General features: G+C 42.8%; 1 protein-coding gene across 9 annotated transcripts in view; it reads left to right on the top strand.

The window, feature by feature from the left end:
- lpin1a (lipin 1a) overlaps positions 1–25,499 on the top strand; it is a 144,421-nt gene that overhangs the window by 94,370 nt on the left and 24,552 nt on the right. For all 9 annotated transcript variants that reach the window (XM_078213119.1, XM_078213120.1, XM_078213115.1 and 6 more), the window contains 7 exons: positions 8,479–8,608; positions 10,821–11,151; positions 12,810–12,903; positions 13,012–13,199; positions 17,254–17,347; positions 19,059–19,128; positions 21,060–21,152. In XM_078213119.1, coding sequence (XP_078069245.1) covers positions 8,479–8,608; positions 10,821–11,151; positions 12,810–12,903; positions 13,012–13,199; positions 17,254–17,347; positions 19,059–19,128; positions 21,060–21,152 — 1,000 coding nt within the window. The remainder of the gene's footprint in view (positions 1–8,478; positions 8,609–10,820; positions 11,152–12,809; positions 12,904–13,011; positions 13,200–17,253; positions 17,348–19,058; positions 19,129–21,059; positions 21,153–25,499) is intronic.

Below are 25,499 nucleotides of genomic sequence, written 5' to 3'. Positions count from 1 at the left end.
AACAGGAGAAAGAAAATAACGACGAGTGGAAAAACGTATTGTCTGCTCGGCTTACAGGATTTGCTGAACAAAACAATGATTTTGTTTTAAATTTTGGGACAGCCCTCAGTCAGTAATTGAAATCCATCTTGTATAAATCTCAAAATGGAGATTGTGATTTGGGCCTGAGTATCACTGCTAAGACCAGTATTTATTGACCATCACTGGTTCCCTTAAAGGAGCCAGTGGTGTACCACCTTGAGCTGATACACATCTAAATCAGAATGTTGTGTGACTTGGAGAAAAGGATGGAGGTGATGGTGTTTCCATGCCCCTATTGCCCTTTTCCTCCTGCCAGGTAGAGGCTGCAGGTTTAGGAAGTGTTGATGACTTGCTGCAGTGCATCTATAAACAGTAAACACTGCTGGAGGTAGTGATGAGAGGAGTGGATATTTGTGCTGATGGATGGGTTGCTGGTCAGTGAGACCACCTTTGCCCTGGATGGGTGCGGCTGTAATAACGTTCAAGTGGAGAGTATTCTGTGGCACTTCTGACTTGTATCTTGTAGGTGGTAGAAAAAATATGGCTAGTCAGAAGAAGAGTCGATCACCGTGAGTGCCTCTGACCTCTTTAGCCGTAGTTGGTCCTATTGAGTTTCTAGTCCATGGTTTGGTCCAGATCTTGGTTGGGATTTTGGTGCTGATAATGCCTTGAAAGGTGGAGATGGTTACTGCTAGGGACAAACATTAATTGCACCAACCTGAATGCTGAAGTCCATGCCTGTGTTACTTGAGGAATTGCTAATGAAGCTAAACACTCTGCAGTGATCAGTGAAGAGCCCTTTACTGAGGTATTTGGTGTCACACCTGTTGAATATTGGCTTGACAATGCAGAGGGCAATGATCCCTGTAAACTGTGCAGCAATTCGAAAGTTTCCACACAGACCATACACAAGTTGAACTGTTAAGTTGCTGCTTGTGCTAGCTCTGCAAAAAGGACCTGCATTGTTTGTTTGGTGAAGCAGCCAGGTACTATAAAAGAAGCTAAGAGCTAGTCTAGGGCACTCATTCGAACCCCCACCCCCCGCTCTGTTCATGTCCATGTTTGAGCTAAGGTTGTAATGAGGTGTGGGACAAGGTAGCTGTAGTAGGACCCAAACTGATCATTGGTGAGTATTTGAGTTCTGACGAAGAGTCATCCAGATTCGAAACGTTGGCTCTGTTCTCTCTCCACAGATGTCAGACCTGCTGAGATTTTCCAGCATTTTCTGTTTTTGTTTCGGATTCCAGAATCCGCAGTCATTGCTTTTCTGTGAGTGAGCGGGTTATTGAGAATGCGCTGCTTGAAAGCACTGCCAATGACCCCTTCCATCATGTCGGCTAATTGAACAGTAGTTGGATGCATCTATCCTGCTTTTCATGAACAGGATGTATACATGATCAGGTAGACATTACTCTTTTAGCTGTGCTGGAACAACTTAGTTAGTGTGAGTTTCACCCTGGAGCACCCGAATTCCCCACAAGCTAAGATTTTGGTGGGTTCTGTTGCTTTTGCTGTATTCAGTGCACTCCGCCGTTTCTTGATATCCTGGTGAATGAATCGCTTTGAATGATGGTCGCAACCTTTTGGGAGAGGCAGAGAAGGATCACCGGCTCGGCACTTCCAGTTGAATTTGCTCTTTTGGCGATAGATAGTGATTGACTTGCTGAGCCATGAAGTTAGATTGTGGTGGAATTTGATTCTGTTTCTGTTGGTATATAGAGTCTCGTAAGTGCCCCTATTTGAGCTACTAGATTGATTTGGTTACTGGTGGTACTACTGAGCCACTCTCCATGATGGGCATCCAAATATTTAACAATGAATCAGTGCACGTTCATCAGCTGAGAACACAAAGATATTCCTGCCCATGTTTGACCTGATACTTGTTCCTTTTTTTCCCCAAAAAATCATAAGTACATTTCAAATTGAATTTTACACTGCAGTACATCATGTTTCATTCTGGGGTGCCTCTACAATTTGAAGACTCTTGATATTCACAGTGTACATTGCATGTCATTCATAAAGCCAGAGGGGTTCTACCCAGTTTCTAGCCCCTCACAGTACCATGGCTGAAAGTTCCAGGCAGTGGCCTTTCCCCATTGCATTCTTGTGATCTGGTACATGTATTATGCCACTTGGAGTCCTAGCAGAACTGCCAGCAACACTCCCACCTGATCATATTCCACTGTGCATCCACTTTTGGGTCCCACTGGTGGGGCAAATCACAAGGATGATGGAGATATTTTGGATATGGGCTGATAGTTGTGGTCATGTAAGGCTGTTGCTTAAATGTTCTGAGGGACAGCTCCCTCAACCTTGACACCCAGAGGTTAATGAGAAGGACTTTGCAGGGTGGGAATGCCTTTTCTCCTCCTCGTTTCCTTACACCACACTCAGTAACCTGCTTAAATGTTATCAGCATTATGAAAATAATAGAGAATCAACACAAGTGAAGAATCCATCAATACAATGACAAGTTAATAATTTTCAAGAGAGTCATGGTTATTCCCAATAATAAAACAGATTCTACAGACCACAGATTATCTCGCAGTTTGCTCCAATGAATGGATGGATCAAGCAACATCATTAGGGCTGCTAGTGACCTTGCTGACTTCCAGCATGGTGCCTCACTCACACACACTCTCAGGCCCTCTTACCTCTGCTGCAGTTCTCTCTGTACCATTGTTACGCAGCGTGGTGGTATGCTCATTGTAAAGCCACTCTGAGTGTGCGCAATGCAGTTCTTAACTTTGAATTTTTAGCTTGGATCTAATAAAAAAAAATTAAGGAAAAGAAATCAAAGATTGTCAGCATCTCAGTTACGCTGATATCAAATGACTTGGATAATGTTGCAGTTGAACCTCTGGACTTAAATCAATGGTAGTGCATCAGTTGTGAAAATGTTTGTGTTCTATTGCAGCAAAGCAGTGTAAATGAGGAGCAGATGGTTTTGACGGATGTAAATTGTAAGGCATGCAAAAAATGAAGCTGGAAATTTTCCCAGTGCAATGTTAAATCAGTTGTACGCAAATTTCCTGGGGGGGAAAAAAAATGTGATGGCACCAAAGTTAAGTGATGCGTTCCAGGAAGTTTGATGTCATTACCACTGGATTTGAAGAAAATTAAAAATATTTAGTGAGCATGAAGCTAAACAATAAACTTGTCACTCAATCTGAAATGATAGAAAATCTTGTTTCATTTCTTGACCATTTGAAACTTGATAAATGGGGAATATCTCAATTATGCTGTATTAGTAATAAAGCAACTGGAAAACAGAGGGTGCAGCAACATTATCACACCCAGATTTTACATTTAAAATCTAATATGGGTGAAATAAAGCAAGGGTTATGTAACTTATCAATTATTAGATTTAATAAGCTAATGATGCAGCAACTCTGACTTGTAGAATTACCATTGTTTAGGTTAAATACTGGAATTGAAGGCGGGAGTTTATTTTGCGTGTTGTTATAGTTATGTGGTTGGGGGGGATGGCTTCCCTCCCCACACCTCGCTTGATCACAACAGTCTTTTAAATAAAGAATATATGCTTGCTAATTCAATGGATGTTTCACTATTTAAAATAGTGTGACTTTAAAGGACACACAGGTTTTCTTAAGTTTCTGAAAAAAAAAGTATTGTACTTAACACTATTTTTAAATAAAAATAATAACACTGACTCTCATATGTATTCAAAAGTTCACGTGCACAAGGACACAAGTTACACAGTGAGAAGAGGATAGATTGTGGTGCTGAGAAAAGAGATATACACACGGCACAGTGGTTAGCACTGCTGCCTCACAGCGCCAGGGACCTGGGTTTGATTTCCGGCTTGGGTCACTGTCTGTGTGGAGTTTGCACATTCTCCTAGTGTCTGCGTGGGTTTCCTTCGGGTGCTCCAGTTTCCTCCCACAGCCCAAAGATGTGCAAGTTGGGTTGATTGGCCATCCTAAATTGCCCCTTAGTGTCAGGGGACTAGCTAGGGTAAATGCATGGGGATAGAGCTTGGGTGGGATTGTGGGTCGGTGCAGACTTGATGGGCCGAATGGTCACCTCCTGCACTGTAGGAATCTTGCATCATCAGGACAGATGACAGTAAAGACAACACCAATTTGTACTGCATGAGAAGAGAGTGCCGTTTGGTTGACAAGTGGGCTTTGATTAGTACAGCTGTTGCTATGGAGAACACACTAGGGACCAGTTTACTATCTTTAAGATTATCAATCAGGCTTGCTGCATGGCTTACTTTACACATGCTAGAAGCCACATCTATCCACCTAAATGGCCCCATCCTTGCAGACAGATGGAGCATGTCCATGCATTGCACCTTAGTCAACTAATCAAAAGACTGGGGAACAGCCATTTTCCTGTTTCACTCCCCTTGGCAATTCTTTAATCAATCAGAGTTGACCTGCCTGGTTTGAATTTGAACAATAGCTTGGCAGTTAACTATTTGCTGCTGCATTCTACATGGCAGCACTTCTACCAATTAGAGTTTACTTGCCAACCAATCAGCATTCTCATGCAGTACAAATTGTTGTTCCCTTTACTGTTCTAAAGATTACAAGATGAAAAGCTTAGATGGCATATCTCTCCTTTTTCAGCAATACCCAAGTTCTGTACTGTCAAACAACTATAGATTATGTTGTCTAAATTTCAATAAATCAGTCGTACACAGATCATGTAGATTGATGATTTGGATGGTTTTGGAGTGGGCTCGATGGTCTTTCTGGATTCAGCATCGAGACAAATTAGAGAGATTGAATGACAATTTATGGAGGCAGCAGCTCCTGCATTGATCCTTAAAACTCTGCCTATGGCATGTGGGTGGTCAAGCACTGCCAGGAAGGATAGAGAAAGAGATGGAGAGAACCCACTCTGGGTCCTGTTCCTTTGGCAAGTCTCTCCTGTTCTGTGGCCTGGAGAGAAACAGTCTCTCAAAACTCAGTTAGATTCTCGTTACCTGATTCCCTCTCTCCAGCAGCTATCGAGCCCTGTGAAACTCCTGGAAACAGCCTTCCAGTCACAATAATTACCACCATTACCCTTTGCTTTCCATCACTGAGCCAATTTTGTGCCTACTTTACCACTTTCCATGCTTCATTAATAGCCAATGGAATTAAAATGACTGACTTCCAAACCAGTCACCTAAGGCAAAAGTAGAATTTACTTCATGAGAGAACCTACATTATTGAGCTATAACAAACATAGTTCCTGGGCAAATGTTTTTGGTTCTCTGATTTATTAATACATATACTTCAGTCTATTGGGATGGGTATTTTAGAAACTTATCATTATGAAGTGAATATGTTTTCTAACCTATATTGACAATTACGCATTCAAAGAGCAGCTTAATGTCTCTTTTGCCACCTATACTGTGTTTTCATCCAGGTACTAATAACTAACTAATTCATCCTTTTTAACAGACAATGAAGTGTGTGAATATATATATATATATATATATATATATATATATATATATATATATATATATTGCAATACAGTTAGCTATTAAAGAACAAAATGTACAGCACAGGAATGGGCCCTTTGGCCCTCTAAGCTTGTACAGATCATGATGCCCTAACTAAATTTACACGGTGTGTATCCCTCTATTCCCTCTCAATTCATGAGGGAATCCAGATGCCTCTTAAATGTTGCTAATGTGCCTGTTTTCTCCTCTGGACCACTCCGTGTGGAGAAACGTCCCCCGCACATCTCCCTTAAACTCCTCCTCCCCCCCACCTCACCTTGAACCTGTGCCCCCTTGTAATTGACACTTTCACCCAAGGGAAAAAGCCTCTGACTATCCACCCTGTCTATGCCTCTCATTGTTTTGTAGACCTCTATCGGGTCTCCCCTCAGCCTCCATCTTTCCAGTGAAAACAATCCTAGTTTATTCAGCCTTTCCTCATCACCAACATCCTGGTGAATCTACTTTGCACTCTCTCTCCAAAGCTTCCCTGTCCTTCTGATAGTGTGGCGACTAGAGCTGCACAACACTTCAAATGTGGCCTAACTAAAAGTTTGTATAGCTGGATCATGATTTCCCAACTCTTGTACTCAATGCCCTGGCTGATGAAGGCAAGCATACTATATACTGCCTTAGTCATCTTGGCCACCTGTGTTGCCACTTTTGGGGAACTGTGGACCTGCACGCCCAGATCCCTCGGTATGTTAATGTTCATTTACAGTACAATTCACATCTAAATTTGATTCCTCAATGCATCACCTTGCATTTGTCCAGAATAAACTCCATCTGTCATTTCAGTGCCCAAGTTTCCAATCTATCTATATCCTGTTGCATCCTCTGACAATCAGCAACTCCACCAATCTTCGTGTCATCTGCAAACTTACGAATCAGATCCCCTGCATTTTCCTCCAGATCATTTATATCTACTACAAACAAGAGGTCCCGGCACTGATCCCTGTGGAACATCACTAGCTACAGATCTCCATTCAGAAAAATACCCTTCCACCACTACTGTCTTCTATAACCAAGCCAGTTCTGTATCCATCTAGCCAGCCCATCCCGAGCCCCATGTGATTTTAGTTTTTGTACCAATCTGCCATGTGGGACCTTGTCAAATGCCTTACTAAAATTCATATAAAATACATCCACTGTCCTTCCCTCATCAATTATCTTTGTCACCTCTTCAAAAAACTCAATCAAGTTGTTAGGCAATGATCTTCCCCATACAAAACCACACTGCCTGTCACTGACTAGTCCATTTTCTTCCAAATGGTGTTCTCATGATGAATGTCAGTATTTAATATACTAGTGAAAGATTTAAAGAAAATTGATACAAATTATAGAGAATCATGAGAAAGAAACTGTGATATAATTTTAAAAATGTTAAAAGCTGACAACGGTGTTCTCCCATCTGTGGACAAAGGATGGAAATCTTCTATGTCCCTGCTACCCATTCAGTGGCAGGTGAGGGAAGAATTCCGTGTGAGGGCCAAAAATTGTTTTTACTCAGTGTGAAATTCTGCAGATCTTCCATTGGTGCCCACCACGGTGGATCGGGAAATCTGCTGGAGGCCGGTGTGAAACTCATTTGCATCTCATTAAGGGATGAAGATGAAGGCTCAATCACCCATGCCTGATTCTCCGTGGCACCAGCCGGAAAACACACACAGGTGCGAAACACGTCTGGAACAATGTAGTGTGCAAATATTGGGACTCGCTTGGAGATGCCTCCAGAGTTCAAAATGGAGGCCAATGGCACCCCTGGGCACCCAGCAACACAGCAGTGGGTGGTAACAGCGTCTGCAGGTGGACTTTCCAGATTTGTGCCCTGGAAGGAGTCCAACTTCCAGCCTCAGTGTTCCTGGGGAACCATCTTCCTCCTCCAATAATTGGTCAGTGATGTTTGGAGCCTTTTCAATATGGCATCCAGATAGGTTGGCGGACTATGTGCCATTGGGCCTGCCCCGCTGCAGAATATGGTACAAAACACCTGGTTGCTTAATTCATGAGGTTGGATCTGGAAGATTTGGCGTGTTTTCCTACTAGCTTCTGCAGTGGGGAAACACTCCACGTTCCCACCCCTGTCACTGGGCTTGGAATTCTCCCATCTGGCTGGGATGGGAATGTGGAGTGTTCCCATCTGCAGAGGCTGCTGGGAAAACACGCCATATTTTCTGGTCCCAACCTTATTAATTACACAACTGGGGATTTTGTGCCATATTCTGTGGTGGGTGGGTTTGATGTTGCGTAATCCATCATCCTATTTGGGTACCATATCAAAAAGACATCCAGCGTCACTGACCCATTATTGAAGAACAAAGGTGGACCTTCTGAAAATTGATCTCCAGATGTGCATTCTGGAAGATGAAACTCCTGAGAAAGATCGTGGATCTCTACAAAAATTCTGAGGCTGGAAGATGGACCCTGTCCAGGAGACTGAATTCAAAGGTGCATCTGCTTCCGCCACCCCCCTCGTTCAGTTCTGTGGTGTTCTGGGATTCAGAGTGGCCATTGGGCATCATTCAGGTGAGTCTTGATATCTGCACACCATGTTGTTTCAGACATGTTTTCCACTGCTATGTTTTCCCGCTAGCGCTGCAGAGAATTGGGCACGGGTGATCGGGTCGTCTTCTGCATTTCATCAACGGTGCCAGAGACCCGGGTTTGATTCCCGGCTTGGGTGTCTGTCCATGTGGAGTCTGTACCCCCCATCTCCAATGCTAATCAGTCTCGTGATGGCCTTCAGTGGGTTTCTTGGTTCGCCTTGGTGTGTGCCAGTGGAAGATCCTGTGGAAATTCATGCTGGTATAAATCCAACTTTTGACCCATCAAATTCTTTTCTCTCCCACCATGGAAGAATTCCCCTGGAATCTTCCATCTACCGAAAGGAAAATGCAAAGAGGTAGATCTTGACAGTATAGCTTAGCTCAGAATGGCTAATAGTGAGTTGACAAGTTGTTACACCTATTGAAGATTTACTCCATGTTTTACAGTGTCTCAAGATCCCGCCCTCCTACTCCGAACAGTGACTCCGAGTTGGTCAGTAAGCCATCAGAACGAGGCATGAACAGATTAAACACAGAAATGCACTGGGCATGGGGAGAACTCCCTCAAACTGGCAAGGTATCTACAAAGGTGTTAAATAATAGCATTATGAATACACACAAATTATATTTAATTCCTAAGAACATAAAAACGCCAGTATCAAATGACAAGAGGCCATTCGACATCTGATCTAATAGATACTGTGTACACTATATACTGTTGTAGAATCATGGGACTGAATCTTAAGTGGGGGAGGGAATTCCTTGCCTCCCTGGAGTAAAGTGGGTGCCACAATGATGTATGCTCAACAAGGCTGTCCTGCGGGCAATACCACGCTGAAGCTTGCCTTAAGCAGGTGATCATCAGACTTCCAAACCCCTCGAGAGCTGGCAGTCAATTTGATCAGCAAGCAGCACCAGAGCTCAGTAGCGGGCACTGCCAGGGCTGCAAGGAGGCCCACAGAGAAGACTGATGGATCTTAAAGTAAGTGCTGGGCTTTTATGGTGTGAAAGGATCTGGCAGCTTGGGGAGAAGGATGGGGTGGCAGATCTTGAGGGGCCAGGCTGGGAGAAACAAGTGTTTTCCTGACTCAGCCCACCCCCCAGAATAAACACCTCCATTCCTTCCTGCCTTTTCCTCCCCAAAGTTATTTAAAGCTGTCCTTGTGAACCTTGCCTCCTTGCCCACTGTTTTATAATGTGGCAGTGTGTTATTTGCATCAGTTGGCTCATTAGCAAACTTAAATTGCCTATTTTACTTTTAAATGGTGGATGGGGCTGCCAGGACACCCGGGTGGGGGTGAGCTAACCACCCATCATATATTTCAAATGTCACATTTTAATCTGTTTGAAATGCTGCCTCACGGTGCCAGAGACCCGGGTTTTAATTCCCAGCTTGGGTGTCTGTCCATGTGGAGTCTGCACCCCCGGGTGCTCCGATTTCCTCCCACAGTTCAAAGATGTGCTGGTTAGGTTGATCGGCCATGCTAAATTGACCCTATTTTTTTTGGGGTATTAGCAGGGTAAATATGTGGAGTTATGCAAATAAGGCCTGGGTGGTGTTGTGGTTGGTGCAGACTTGATGGGCTGAATGGCCTCCTTCTGCACTGTAGGGATTCTATGAACAGCACTATTTGCAGGCACAGTAGGATCCAGTAGTACCTCTGGCTTTTGGAATGGCTCTTGTCTCCATAAATGATCTGTATTTCTTCAAAAATCTGTACTGCACTCACACTTCATAGGACAGTGACCCTGTCCTGAGCACAATTCTTGGGCTGACATGGTCCGCTTACAAAAACTGGATTGTCTATCTCAAATCATCTTTCCACCTTTTTGAGAAATCGTGGTACCTTTACTGGTAAGTATGCCCCATCCTACCCGCCAAATTTGGAACCACCAAACTCGCCCTGGTTCTTGAGCATCGATCCATCAGCAGGAGCTGCTCCTCGTAGTGGTATACGGGCTGGTTCTTTCGGCTCACAGGAACTGTACTCTTGATTTCTTGTGACACAGGTGATTGTTTTTTTGTTCCAGCCTCAAGTTTGAACTGCACGCTCAGCCAGCCCATTGGATGAGGGATGATAAGGTGCAGTTCAGATATGCTTTATTCCATTAAATGTTTTGCATTTCTGGAATTCGGCATCCGTTCCATTGTCTGAGATAAGTACTTTGATACACCGTGGGTGGTAAAACATTGGCGTGGTTTCTCAACCGTGGTGTATGAAGTTGTGGACTTCGTTTAAATCCCTCCGTCCATTTCAAATGGGTGTCCCTTCACAAAAGTGAGATCGTGCTCATAATCTACGTGAACTTTCACCCAGGGCTAACCTGGTCCTTCCCAGGGGTGCAAGGGGACTGTAGCTGACACTGGTCACATTGCTTCACAACTTTTTCAATATCAGCATCTGTGCCAGGCCACCAAATATAGCATCTTGCTAGCATGCTCATCTTTGACACGCCCCGATGGGCATTATGCAATTCTTCAAGCAGTAACTCTTCCTGGTATCGGGGTGACTACTCTTGCTCGCCTCACATCCTCCCAACTAAACTCCTCTTTCCTGAACTGACTAGGCTTAATTTCCTCTGAAGTATCCTCATTCTGCCATCCATACGTTATTACATGTTTAATCTTCAACTTTGAGATTTGAATGTGTTTTCATGCAGCCATATGTAGTGTTCCTCATCTTTGTGAAGTTCTCTTATTAAACACTTATTGGACATTGGACAATTTTAGTAATGTTTTGATATGGATAAGTGCAACAAATGTTAATCATCCCCAATCTTTTTTCCAGCTTGTTACTCATCCAAAAACGGAAGAATTTAACAGGGTGAACGTCACTCCATCAATGAACATCACTCCATCAGGAAGCACTCACTTCAGAGTGATTGAGAGTGCTCCCATTGTAAGCTGTCATGATGGTTCATTGACTCCCCCTCCACTAGTGAAACCCGAGCCTTTAGCAGTAAAAGAGATTGCATCTCAATCTCTCAGCAATTTTACACATAGTGCAGAAAACTTTGAACCCTTAGTGGCTCCGTTGGTGACAGAAACTGGAGAATTGAACCATTCTGGCAATCCAATCAAGCAAGTCAGCAAAACCGATTCCCCAAGCAAGAGGAAAGGTAAGAGTTTCTGAAGTGGCATCGCTGAGTGCTACGGATAGCATGATTGTACAGCTTAATTTTTCATGAGAGAATAAAAATACTCTGTGAAGGGGACACATATAAATGTTGAATAAAATTCTGGGGATGCGGGAAATCTGAAATAAAAACAGAAAATGCTGGAAAACCTCTCGATCTGGTAGCATCTGTGGAGAGAGAAACAGCTAACGTTTCGAGTCCATATGACACTTCTTCAGACCTGAGGACGGATAGAAATGTAATTTTATACTGTTGATATTTATTGTTTATAAATGTTGAATACATTGAGTGGTCCTGAAATCTTCCAAACCAACTGAAAAACGTGACTCTCGAGTGCCGCATTAGAAATGAGTATACATATGTTTCACCCTGGTGCTAGAAATATTGAAAATCCACGGGTAAGCCCAAGATCTGAATCCTTTGCATCAGATTTTAGTAGTTCTGCCTAAAGAGCATTGGGGCTAATATTCACTGAATCCTGAGTGCACATTTGCAAGATATTTCTTCTCAAGAGCCTCAAAGTGGGTTCTCCTCTGCAGCTCCCCCTACATGGGGACACATTGAATAGCAGATGAAACATAAAATAAGCTGCCAGAACTGTGAAATGTGGCTAATGCTGTCAGCAGCTGGACTAACGGTTCATTCACAGAAACCTGACCAAGCAAAGCCCAGAATAACCAGCCAGAAAAAAAAACTGGAGCCATGTCAAAGCCCCTCTCAAAATATGCAGCAAAAATTTGAGGCTGCGTGTTCGCTCACTAACTGTATTCCCTTGCAGGCCTTTTAAAAACCAGGCCTCTCGCCCTTTTAAACTTTCCTACATTCAATTGCGAGTATTTTTTGTACTTTTGCAACTCCTAAAACACATTTGTTTCTATTGTATATTTCCCGACCTAATGAGTAGCTTCTTTCCTCGGTACAATTTCCCGTCATCTTTCTCGTGCTGTTCCCTAAGTTTCTTTTTTTCTCATGCATCCAAATTGCAATGCGTTCCTCGGTGAACTGCCTCTTGTTTAGACAAAGAAATATAGAAGATAGGAGGAGGCCATTCGGCCCTTTGAGCCTGCTCCGCCATTCATCATGATCATGGCTGATCGTCCAACTCAGTCGCCTAATCCTGCTTTCTTGCCACGACCTTTTGATCCCGTTCACCCCAAGTGCTATATCTAGCTGCCTCTTGAATACATTCAATGTTTTGGCATCAACTACTTCCTGTGGTAATGATTCCACAGGCCACCACTCTGTCCTAAATGGCCTACCCTATATCCTCAGACTGTGACCCCTAGTTCTGGACAACTCCACCATTGGGAACATCATTCCTGCATCTACCTGTCCAGTCCTGTTGGAATTTTATAAGTCTCCATGACATTTCCCCCCCTCAATCATCTGAACTCCAGCAAAAACAATCCTAACCTAGTCAATCTCTCGTACATCAGTCCCACCATCCCTGGAATCAGCCTGGTGGGTCTGTAGAGTAAGTGAAGCAGGTTAGCATAATCGGTGGTTAACTGGGGCATTACCTGAGGATTGAGACAGTCCTGCCATGTCTTTACGTGTGCCAATCTATTGGTAAAATGGAAATGACGATGCTGTAGTCCAGAATAAATCTTCAAGTTTTTATTCCTTTTTGCATTCTCCAGATAAACGCAGTCGTCATCTGGGCACGGATGGCGTCTACCTTGACGATATCACTGAGATGAATCCTGAAGTTGCAGCACTTTATTTTCCAAAATGGTAATTTCCGTGAGGTTGTAGATTTTCATCTGAAGCTCTGCTAGTGGCAAACAGTAAACTAGAAAGTATCCCGACGCACTAACAGTTCTGACATTGTTTCTTCTACAGTGAAAACGGCACAGCTAGTCGGAATTGGTCTGAAAATGGAGCACATTCTGAAAATCAGTCACCACAGACCGTAAGCAGCTCTGGAATGGACAGCGGAGTCGACACCTTCTCTGACACTATTGGGGACCTCCCAACCATTGCCATTTCACTCTGTGGTGGGCTTAATGACTACAAAGAAATAACAAAAGGTAAAAATTCTGTATCTGTGCTTGTCACAAAAGTAGACACAGAGCAAGCCCCAATCTATTCAATTGCACATATACCACAACAGCCAATGACTTTTTCTAATTGTTATGCCAGTTGTAAGTTAATTTTAGAATAACTGTGTTAAATCTGTTAATGGATGGATGTCCATCAATCCATGCTTGTGATATAGGCGTGACTTGTCACCAGCATCTAAGACACATCATTCACCATTTAATTTGCTTTTATGTCTAATAAATGAAAACACCTAAGTACAATCAGGCATTTTTCTAGTTTAGTTTGGATGCATTTCATTAACTTAACTCCTAGTAAACAGGTCATGATCTGTATCAATTCTCTTTTGCTGGAGGCAATTGAACAGTTGCAGAGGATGTGTGGAAGAGACTCCCATTAAAAGTAGTTAATGCTGCATAAATGTTAACTCCTTTGGGAGAGCTAGAGACATATCCAGTAAAGAGCATGCTTAAAGTTATAAACAATACCTTTAGACATTAATGATATGTGGTGATGAATGATATATGATGGGTGTTAAGCAGATGGGATTACAAAAACATCTGTGGACTGCATCTGATTAAATTTGGAGAGTGTAGTTCGTACAATTAGATTATTGGATTGGCGATTTCACTAATTGCTTTAAGAGAACAAGAAAATATTTTGGAGATTTACCTTGTGGGTTTTAGATGTCATTATTCACCTCCCTCAAGAAATTAAGTAAACTTTTCTAGGAAGGAACAGTATGATTCAGCAAGATTAATTCCGATTGGAACTGCATATGCTGTGAAAACATGGATTCCTTTATTCTCCATCTAGACTCCCATCTGCCGGTACATGTATATGGTGGCCCTAAGTTGTCAAAATACACAGTGCAATTTTCAATGCAATAGAAGTCAGCTTGTGATGAGAGGTGTGACAAGTCAAATTAGTATTTTCTTGTTCCATGGGGAGAATGAGGTTTTACCTCTTAATGGGGAGGAAATGGTACATTTATTTTTTAGTGAGTTTGATGAGCTCAGCCTAGACCTGATGAGATCAAATCCACAATAGCATGTTGTGCAAAATTCAGAACTAACTGTTATGAATTACAAAGAAGATCTGCTAGGGGAAACCAGAGAGATGACCACTGTGGAAATGAAAGCAGTACACAGATGCAATAGGGGATTATTTTCCATGATCATGACAGACTAGAGGGAGCTTCCTTCTGCATTAAACTCATGTAACCTATGATTTGATGATGCTGAAACCTACATTTAAAAAAAAAAGAAACAATGCTTTAGTTCATTGATGGAAAATTCTACAAATGTATTGTTTTTTTAAAAAAAGTTGAATAAATTATGGTACAAAAAAATTATTTTGAGAATTCTGCCTTTCCTTGACAATTTTGTATTCAAATTGATAGCATCTCCCTTTAAAGGTTTTAATTTCTTTTGCACTATTATTTGGCAATTTTCTATTTCTTATAAATTTGGTTTCATACAAATGAATTTTAACTGTTAAAATACGGCAGGAGAACGGAGATCACTTGTGAGATCACTGATGTTCTCAATTTATGTCAGTGACTCCATGCAAATTTGAAGATGATGCCAAACTAGGACAAACGATGGTTTTAGCGAAGCTGACACAGATTGCAAGTGGGCAGAGCAATGAGATTAAATTCACTGTGAACGAATATGAAGTACAGGGTGTAGGAAGGTTGGCATCACACAATCTACAAAGGATATTGAAAGAGCTAAGGATGAAACGGAATGAAACCTGTGAATCTTAGTGAGTTTGTTGTGCAGCATGTCCAACAAATGTTGAATGCCAATTGATAAAGTCAGTAAAATATACAACTGAAATAGTAACGTATACGATTATGCTACCTCATAGTCCAAAGATGTGTGGGTTAGGTTGATTGGCCATGCTAAACTGATCCTAGTGTCAGGAGGATTAGCAGGGTAAATGAGGGTTACGGGAATAGGGCCTGGGTGGGATTGTGCTTGGTACAGACTTGATGGGCCGAGTGGCCGCCTTCTATAATGTAGGGAGTCTATGATTTGGAGCAAGTCCTGTTCAGCCTGTACTTTGTCAGGCCACCCCTGATGACTTGTATTTTGGCAATCACAAATGGATAAGGGAGGAATCCAAGTGTGAGAGGAAGAGCTGAGATGACTTGGGGGCTGATTCCTGATGTTAGAGGTGAGAGCTATGAGCACAGATGGGAGAATTTTGATGTTTTTTCAGTTTTGCAAAGCTGGTCTTTGAGATTTACATTGAAAATTGTACAGTTCGAGTAAATTTGAAAATTACTGTAAATATGTGACTAGGAAAAGCATTAATGGACTCGAACTAGTTAGATATCAGTTTACAGCTTGTATCAGGAAGTTCTTTCAGTATGTTCTGGACACTTGGATTAGATTCCTGTGGTGAACCATCGTTGGTTCCCACTAGGTAGTACTGAGCCAGGGTCTGGCCAGTACTACAAGTATGTATATATGTTGCTGTTGGGGTTAGGGTTGGGTTGTTCTACTTGTTGCTGTTGGGGTTAGGGTTGGGCTGTTACACCTGTATTGTAGTTATTATGGTACATCCCAGTCGGGCTCCGCCTCCTGGGAGAGGTATAAAGGTCACTGGATTTCAGTAAGGCATTTGACAAAGTCCCACATGGCAGGTTGGTTAAGAAGGTTAAGGCTCATGGGATACAAGGAGAAGTGGCTCGATGGGTGGAGAACTGGCTTGGCCATAGGAGACAGAGGGTAGTGGTCGAAGGGTCTTTTTCCGGCTGGAGGTCTGTGACCAGTGGTGTTCCGCAGGGCTCTGTACTGGGACCTCTGCTATTTGTGATATATATAAATGATTTGGAAGAAGGTGTAACTGGTGTAATCAGCAAGTTTGCGGATGACACGAAGATGGCTGGAATTGCGGATAGCGAAGAGCATTGTCGGGCAATACAGCAGGATATAGATAGGCTGGAAAATTGGGCGGAGAGGTGGCAGATGGAATTTAATCCGGATAAATGCGAAGTGATGCATTTTGGAAGAAATAATGTAGGGAGGAGTTATACAATAAATGGCAGAGTCATCAGGAGTATAGAAACACAGAGGGACCTAGGTGTGCAAGTCCACAAATCCTTGAAGGTGGCAACACAGGTGGAGAAGGTGGTGAAGAAGGCATATGGTATGCTTGCCTTTATAGGACGGGGTATAGAGTATAAAAGCTGGAGTCTGATGATGCAGCTGTATAGAACGCTGGTTTGGCCACATTTGGAGTACTGCGTCCAGTTCTGGTCGCCGCACTACCAGAAGGACGTGGAGGCATTGGAGAGAGTGCAGAGAAGGTTTACCAGGATGTTGCCTGGTATGGAGGGTCTTAGCTATGAGGAGAGATTGGGTAGACTGGGGTTGTTCTCCTTGGAAAGACGGAGAATGAGGGGAGATCTAATAGAGGTATACAAGATTATGAAGGGTATAGATAGGGTGAACAGTGGGAAGCTTTTTCCCAGGTCGGAGGTGACGATCACGAGGGGTCACGGGCTCAAGCTGAGAGGGGCGAAGTATAACTCAGACATCAGAGGGACGTTTTTTACACAGAGGGTGGTGGGGGCCTGGAATGCGCTGCCAAGTAGGGTGGTGGAGGCAGGCACGCTGACATCGTTTAAGACTTACCTGGATAGTCACATGAGCAGCCTGGGAATGGAGGGATACAAACGATTGGTCTAGTTGGACCAAGGAGCGGCACAGGCTTGGAGGGCCGAAGGGCCTGTTTCCTGTGCTGTACTGTTCTTTGTTCTTTGTTCTCTGTCTGGGACCCCTCAGTCTGGGATCGTGTACTATACATGGCAGCTTCGTTGTAATAGTAAATAAAAGCCTTTATTTCCTTGAGCATCTCAAGCCTCGTGTGTGATAACGCGCATCAATTCCCAAATGGAGTTAATCAATGCAGAACTTTGGAATTGTTTAAAGAAACAATAGAAAGTTGCACTGGGTGAAACAAGGGATCTTCCTGGATAGGTGACCAAATATGGGCTGAATGGCCTTCATATTTTGATTTCTATTCTTGCAGAACAATTTGTGCAGCAATCGGTCACGTATCAACAGTTTGCAGAGAATCCAGGAATCATTGATGACCCCAATCTAGTTGTGAAGATTGGAAGCAAGTAAGTGCACTATAATGGACCGTTTGAGAAACCAAGTGGAGAATTTGTAACTATATTATCGTTTGTAAATGGATTCTGTAGCAGTTTCAAGTTTCGTGATTAATTGGAAGAAGATTTCCATGTTTAATATTTGTATGGATTCTTTACTATGCCAACATCATGGGCAAATACTTTGCAAGAGATTCATCATAGAATCCCTACAATGCAGAAGGAGGCCATTTGGCACATCGAGTCTAACGCACTGACTTTCTGATAGAGTATCTTACCCAGCCCCCTCCCGTGTCCTAACGCTACGCATTTACCAATCCACCTAACCAGCACATCTTTGGACTGTGGGAGGAAAGCGGAGCACCCAGAGGAAATCCATGCAGACATGGGGAGAACGTGCAAACTCCACACAGACAGTGACCCACGGCAGGAATTGAATCCGTGTCCCTGGCTCTGAGGCAGCAGTGCTGACCGCAGTGCCCCCATTTCAATTCGAAAGGGACACTGAAAAAAGAATCAGTTGATTGTATTTTTGCCCAATGATTAGCACTTTATACAGCTTGTGTTTTTAACTTGTGTTTTTAATCTGTATATTTTTAATTCACAAACCAGAGAGATAGTTAGATCAGTGTTCTAAAGTGTGTAGTTTCTCTGATCTCTCATCTGCTGTGCCTTGTGCTGCTTTCTGATAAAACCCCACATTTAGTTCATATTTTAACTTTAGCAAAACAATGCAGTAACTTGATTCTGTTATATATCCTGTAAAGGAATTTTTAATATGCTGGTGCTGAATGCTAACGATATGTTAATTGTATTAAGGTTAAGGACATACAGGTGGAAGGCATTGGTCAAGTTCTTTGGCCTGAATTTCATGCTCCCCAGTTAGGGGTGGGGAATTGGCCACCAGCTCTCTTGAGGTGGGACTTGCTCTTGTGTGAGGGGCAGAAGTCCTGGTTGCAGTTGGTTGCTGTCCATTCGAGTGTGAAATGGCTGCGGGGAGTTGGTGGGGATGTGATCCTGAAAAATTCAGGCCCGCCGAAAGTGTATAATGAAAGCTATCAAAAGAACGTAAACAAAGACTGCTGGGACACTGGGTGTTGGTTTGGGAGGAGGCAGATTTTCTTTTTATTATTGTCACAAGTGGAGTTACATTAACACTGCAATGAAGTTATTGTGAAAATCTCCTAGTCGCCACACTCTGGTGCCTGTTCGCGTACAGTGAGGGAGAAATTAGCATGGCCAAAGCACCTTACCAGCACGTCTTTCAGACTATGGGAGGAAACCAGAGCAGCCAGAGGAAACCCACGCAGACACGGGGAGACCATGCACACTCTGCACAGACAGTGACCCAAGCTGGGAATCAAACCCGGGTCCCTGGTGAGGCAGCAGGGCTCGCAACAGTGCTGCACCTAATGTACTCTGTAAATAAATTTAGTGTTAAATAAAAGATTGGCATTAGATTTCCTACTTTATCATCTGGATGTTAGACATTTTAACAGCAAACAGGCATGCTAATTGACTTCATAGTATTGCACGTATAATTGCATCTTATGATTCAGCCATATACTTTGTTTATTGGAAGACATATGACACTAAGTTGTATTTATGTAGCAGCTGTAATGCAGTAAGACATTCCACATGTTTCAAATTGAACACAAGTATATTGAAGATTAATCAACTTGCTGTGATATTAATGCAGTTTTCATCTCTTGGCAAAATCTAGGTACTATAACTGGTCAACAGCTGCTCCTATGCTTCTAGCTGTGCAGACATTCCAGAAACCATTGCCAAAGGTGAGTTAACATTTAAATGGCAAATGGTTTGGCAAAGGGATCATGATTGTCTAATACATAGGGGATTTAAATTTGAAAAAGTAATATTCAATTTTATTCAAATATGCTGGGCTGGTTTTGCACAATGGGCAATATAATATGTCACATGTTATGTGCTAACTTCATAACGTGGCAATTATTCTGAGTTGTACACATACTTGGCATGTTTAAATTTAATTGGCCATATCACCAGCGCTCTATGGCTGGCTGGGAGAAAGCAAGCTGAATGTGCGAGACAGCATGTTCTGTGAAATGCAGATTTCAGTAGCTCTATGAAATTTTGAAATTTGGGTTGTAGAGATCGGCTATCCAATGATTTAATCCATCCCCTAGTCTTCAGGATGCAGGGGGGCTGAAAATATGTAATTAGGAGATCTGCAATGAGTGTTGGCCACTGCAAATGCTGCTAGACCTTCCAGAATTGAATGGAAATTCCCTGATCTGCATTCCTATGGTAGAGACTTGTGCATCTACAGGTGTTTAATAGGTAGCAAACAGAAGGAGCATAGAAGAGGAAACGGCAGGAATTGCAGCATAGGTCAGCTTCCCGCAGGGTTGCTACCACTAACAGCCCAGGTGGTGGTGGGATTAGGTGAGCCTATGTTTAGTTAGCAAAGTCGTGTGGGATCAAGCCCTAATCCCAGGGCTGGACCTTCATGTGAGCCACACTTCTGCTGGTTAGATTTGAATATTAAGAATGGAGTAGAGAGAATTTAAAGATTGATCTCCATTTTCTATTCCAAGAATAGAATGCAAAGGTGTTATAAAAACAGCCTGAGCAGCATCTGTGGAGAGGTGGAAAATAGAATTAATGTTTCAGGCTGACATTGCATCAGAACTGGAAGCATCTTGCTTTGCCTCTAATGGACCAATCTAGAACAAGAGGTCACGGTATAGGTTGTGAGACAGTAGATTTAAAACTGAGATGAGGAGGAACTACTTCTCGCAGAGGGTGGTGAATTTGTGGAACTTGCTATCTCAATGCGGTGGAGTCTGAATCGTTGAATGGTTTCACGAGGATATAAACACATTTCTAATAAAAAGAGGGATATGAGGAACAGGTGGGGAGGTGGATTTGAGACCAGGGAGAGATCAGCCATGATCTGATTGAATGGCAGTGCAGGCTCGAAGGGTTGAATTTGCCTACTTCTGCGCCTAAATCCAATGCGTCCTCTCCAGCCCTTCTGGTAGCTACTTCATGCCAGTGCTGGTGACGTGGAGCTAATGTGCCAGCTTGTTAGGACTTCTAACCTTCTTGCTGGTGCACTCCCATGTGATGGTAACTGTTGCCAAACTGGATCTCCAGTGACAAAATCTAGACCAATACATTAACCGGTTACATAAACCGATGCACACAGTAAACATGTGCATGGGTTATACAAGGTTACTTGCATACACGTTAGCGAAAGGAAAGTCATGGAGCCCTTGCAGCACAGGAGGTGGCCTTGAGGAGAAAATAAATTCCCATTGAAAATATTAACTTGTGTGAGATAACATTCAAGCTTTATTATGTTCTATTATTTAGAAGCTTTAGGTAGAGTTAGATTTTTTTTTTAAAAATGTCTGCACAAATTCCTTGTCAAATTCTATTTCTCATATCTGATGTATAAAAGCCTGTTTATGTATTTCTAAACCAACTTTTTTCTCTTTCCCTATTTTTTTTATTTTTCATTTGCGACGATTTGAATTTGTTTTAAAAACCATTCAAGTACTCATGCCTCAGTTTCCTCCATTCGCTATTCGACATTGCAGCATTTTGGTTTGCGAAGATTAGTTTTGTGCCCACAGTATGTTTTATTATTGCTTCTTTCACCTGGAAAACAGCATCTTGTGCAAATGTTTAGGTTCAGCTTTTTTTTATTCCATTAGTTACTTTTGTACATTTACAACAGGTAGCTGTGGATAACCTAATTAAGGAAAAGATGCCCAAGAAAGGTGGCAGATGGTGGTTCTCATGGCGTGGAAGGAGCAACAAAGTGAAAGTGGTACGTAAATAATAACCTCCTCATAATATTATTGTGTAAACAGGGTATAATATCACTAATGTGCTATGGAATTGAATGTGATATCCCTCCAGCCCATTTGCAACATATGTTTATTTGGATGACATATTCGAAGAAGGGAATTCATTTTGTGATTAGCTGACGTTGAGAAATCAGTCGGTTTTAACACTTGTGTATGAAATTCTTCCCACATTTCTGTCTTGTAATACACACCTTATTGGTGATACACCTTCCTTTTTTGGGTGTCAGATCAGAAACCCCAAGCTAGACTAGACCCGAACAATTTTCCTCTTTTTGGCATAAATGTGGGGAAAGGATGTTTTACTCCAGGAGTGATTCCACTGAAAAACTAGGGATTTAAAAAAAAAAAATCAAAACAAGCTTTATTCATAACAGTTTAAATGTACCTCTAACAAAATGAAACAGGTTAACTCTTAACTGTTGAATGATCTTTAAGTATGAAAAGAAACAACTTTTAACTACTGACTTATCAGTATTCAGTTCCAATTAAGCAATATTTCTATCAATCAACTTAAACCCCACTCTAAAATTAGTTAGCTGATTCAGGCATACTTGGGGGCACAGTGGTTAGCACTGCTACCTCAGCGCCAGGGACTTGGCTTCAATTCCTAGCTTGGGTCACTGTCTGTGCGGAGACTGCAAATTCTCCCTGTGACTGCATGGGTTTCCTCCGGTGCTCTAGTTCCCTCCCACAGTCTGAAAGACATGCTGGTTTTTCGGATTAACCATGCTAAATTCTCCCTCAATGTACCTGACCAGGTACTGGAGTGTGGTGATTAGGGGGATTTTCACAGTACCTTCTTTGCAGTGTTAACATAAGCTTACTTATGACACTAATAAATAAACTTCTCCTTGGGTAACCGCCTTGGAGCTTTCAGAGAGAGAGAGCATCCGGGCTTCTGCCTTTAACCAGCTGAGTCAGCAACTGCCCTTTAAAATGAAAATGAATCTCCTTTTTTGCTAACTACAAGCCTAACTCCTCCCATTTCGAGTGTCACCTGACTCTGTCCCTGTATACCAAACATTTCTTTAATCAGAAGCACCCCATTAAGTTGCCTGCTAAATAAGCACTTGCATGACTAAAATGAATAATTATCTTGCTTTCTCAGCATCTGCTGCATTCCTACCAGATAAACTGACTCTGTAGGAAAATAATGCATCTTAAATAACCCCACCCCATAGACACAAAAGATATCAAAATAGCTAGCACAGTATCATCATGCCCTGAATCTTTCTCCCGACTGGTTTCTGAATCCCTGTCCTTCCAGATTAGTATCATAATCAGCGGCAGTGGTTAGCACTGTTGCCAAGGATCTGGGTTCAATTCCCAGCTGAGGTCACGGTCTGTGTGGAATTTGCACATTCTCCCCATGTCTGCATGGGCTTCCTCTGGGTGCTCCAGTTTCTTCCCACAGTGCAAAGATGTGCGGGTTAGGTGGATTGGCCATGCTAAATTGCCCCTTAGTGTTAGGGGGACTAGCTAGATTAAATGCATGGGGTTATGGGGATAGGGTCTGGGTGGGATTGTGGTCGGTGCAGACTCGATGGGCCGAATGGCCTCATTCAGCACTGGAGGAGTCTACGAAATCTTCCTTGTCTGAGGTACGTGGAAATTTCCACACCAGCCATCCTGCATTCGTTAATTCCTCCTTGCTTTTCGACGTAGTGGGCAGCATAGAGTGACTTTAAGGAGAAGGTGTGTACACAAGAGGACAGCAGGGACGTGAGGAATATCAATGGGGGATATTATTTGTGATAAGGGGAAGAGGACTGGAGCAGAAATGGATGGCTGGGTGTTCTGTTTTAAGTCTGCATTTTTCACAGGTAGTTACTGTGGCCTACCATTGAAACTAGGATAGAGAAAGATACATCGCCATCACCTTGCATTTTAGGGTTGAATTCCCTTTGCTCTGGTCCGCTGCCTGGATCATTGTGGAATGGATGTTGGTGATCTCCATTCCCTATTTAGGTTCCGAATAGGGTTAGCAGTAGAGGTGTCAGGGCAAGGGAATTCTAGGAATGCATTTCCTGTTCCCTTGGCTTTACCCGCTCTAATATCAGGGTCCACGTTTAAACAGGCAGCCATTCTGTCCAGCACAGCCATGTGTGTAGATCAGCAGGTTTTGAGGAGAGATCTGGTGTTTGTTTTCACCAGAATTCTGGACGACTCTGCCTGACTTGCGCAGCTTGACAATAGTTACCGGGGCAGAGTATTGTTCGCCTTGCCTCATTGACTTTAGGTGGAATTAAAGGCTGAGAGTTTGATCCTGCCTACATTTTGTGTAAATTATTCGAGTGAAGCTAATATCAAGTACAAACTCTTCACTTTTTCAGAGGTCATATAAAATTATAATGATGGGATCATGTTGTGCTTTAGACACCTGTTTCCACGTAGCTACCACAGTGGCGGAAGGCTGCTGATGTTTAAGGGGAAAGACCGCAGATGGAGGATGAACACTAGCAGCTCTGAACCCGCAGAGCTCAGCTTCAGACTGTCCCACCACTGGCTGGCTGGCTGACGGAAAAGCAAAGCAACTTATGAAGGGATAAGAGGGATGCTGTCATCTTGAGAGACCACAAGGGATCTGTGTTCTATGGAATCACTGCTGTTCCCCTGGAGTAGTGCCGCAACAATCCTGCTAACCTGTTGGAGAGTAGATTGATGTGCTGGGAGCCTCTTGGTATCCACAGCCATGGTGGCAGCAGTCTGAGCACGGTTCCGCCATTGACGGAAGGAGCTTGTGCTGCGTGGAAGCTGTGACATCCATCATCAGCCGCATCCATTATACTGGGTGTGTTGATGGAATGGGCACCTACTCCATATGGAGAGAGTAGGCTCCAAAATCTGCTCTCTGCCTGACACCCAAGTTGATACTTGACATTGTGCTCAGGCTTTCCAAAGGAGTAAGTATTTAGTTGTGTATGCTGACCGACCACCTTTCTGTAATAAAAACAAAAGCATTCTGGAAATGCCCAGTAGGTCATGCAGCATCTGTGGAGAGAAGAAACACAGTTAACATTTCAGGTCAGTGATCCTTCTACAGATCTTCTGTAGATTGGTCCATCAGAGTCCTCAGCTGACCTCTGAGCAACATTGCCTTCTGGCGGGTTGACACTTGCACTACCCCTTTTTCCCCCCACTCTGGCTTCAGTGCAGTTGTATTCAATGGACGGGATTTTCCAGCCCTTCCCGTCAGTGGGATCTTCCGGTCCCACAGAAGGTGATTCCCTGCAGTGGGTTCCCCGGTGGCAAGATGGGAGAGCTACACAGAACGCCATAGATACCAGTGGGACCAGAAACTGTCAAGTGTTAATTATGGCTTTTCTGGGATTATCCAATTTAACCTCCACATCGTATAAAGTCTGAAGTCATTGTATTAAACTGAACAGAATTCTGATTTTTCTATTTGCGACTGGCAGTTCTGGATTCAAAATCCAAGCAAGCTATCTTTTCTGACTACATTATCCAGATATCTTGATTAGATTTGGATCATGTTCTAGCCGAGCCCAGTCTTTTCTTCAATGAAAATGTGTTCCATGTCAGTTAATGGACTGGCATCATTTCCGCCTGGGTGAGGCCTGAATCTCTTGTGCATCAAAACAAAGTGGCCATTTTTCCTGTTGAATTTACTTATGATCAATACTGGCACAAGTCCAGTTTCTGCAAATAGACTGAATCAATATGCTTGGAGAATAACCTGCAATGCATAAACGACGGGGATTGAGCAGTGCTTTAATATCACAAAAATAACTTGGTGTTGTTCAATGCATATCAATGTTCGGTGTCAGTTCAGCATGGAAATGACTTTATGCCTCTTGATGGATATGACCACAGCACTAATTAGCACCTTCATTGAAAGAACAAAGATGTAATGTACAGAAGCTGGCTGCTAGTTGCCGGTCTTAGTAAAGGTGATGGAGCAAATTGAGACACATAGCTTATAAAATAGATGATTTTTAACTTCTTGTTTGTTCAGTACTTGCTCATATTTGCCTCTAAATGTAGGTCTCCACTAATTTGATTGAGATTGACTCTTTGCATTTTAATCATCTTCTGACCTGCGCGTAAGACTATAGTTCAGTTTGCCAGACGTTATAGTTCATATGTTTTGGAGATATAGCTTTTGAATTTGAATTTTAAATTCAAGTCTAGTTTGGGGGGGGAGGGTGTGAACGGATGGACCCTAGTAAGCATCTAGAGGCTGACGAACCACACAGATTCAAAATAATTACAGTTCAAAAGGTAACTTGTGTTTATTGGGTAATGTCAGTGAAAGGGTGAGTCATAAAATGGCAGGTAAGCACACT

The sequence above is a fragment of the Mustelus asterias genome, chromosome 5 (genome assembly GCF_964213995.1).
Source record: "Mustelus asterias chromosome 5, sMusAst1.hap1.1, whole genome shotgun sequence".
Taxonomy (NCBI): domain Eukaryota; kingdom Metazoa; phylum Chordata; class Chondrichthyes; order Carcharhiniformes; family Triakidae; genus Mustelus; species Mustelus asterias.
This window is presented reverse-complemented; position numbering and strand designations above follow the sequence as displayed.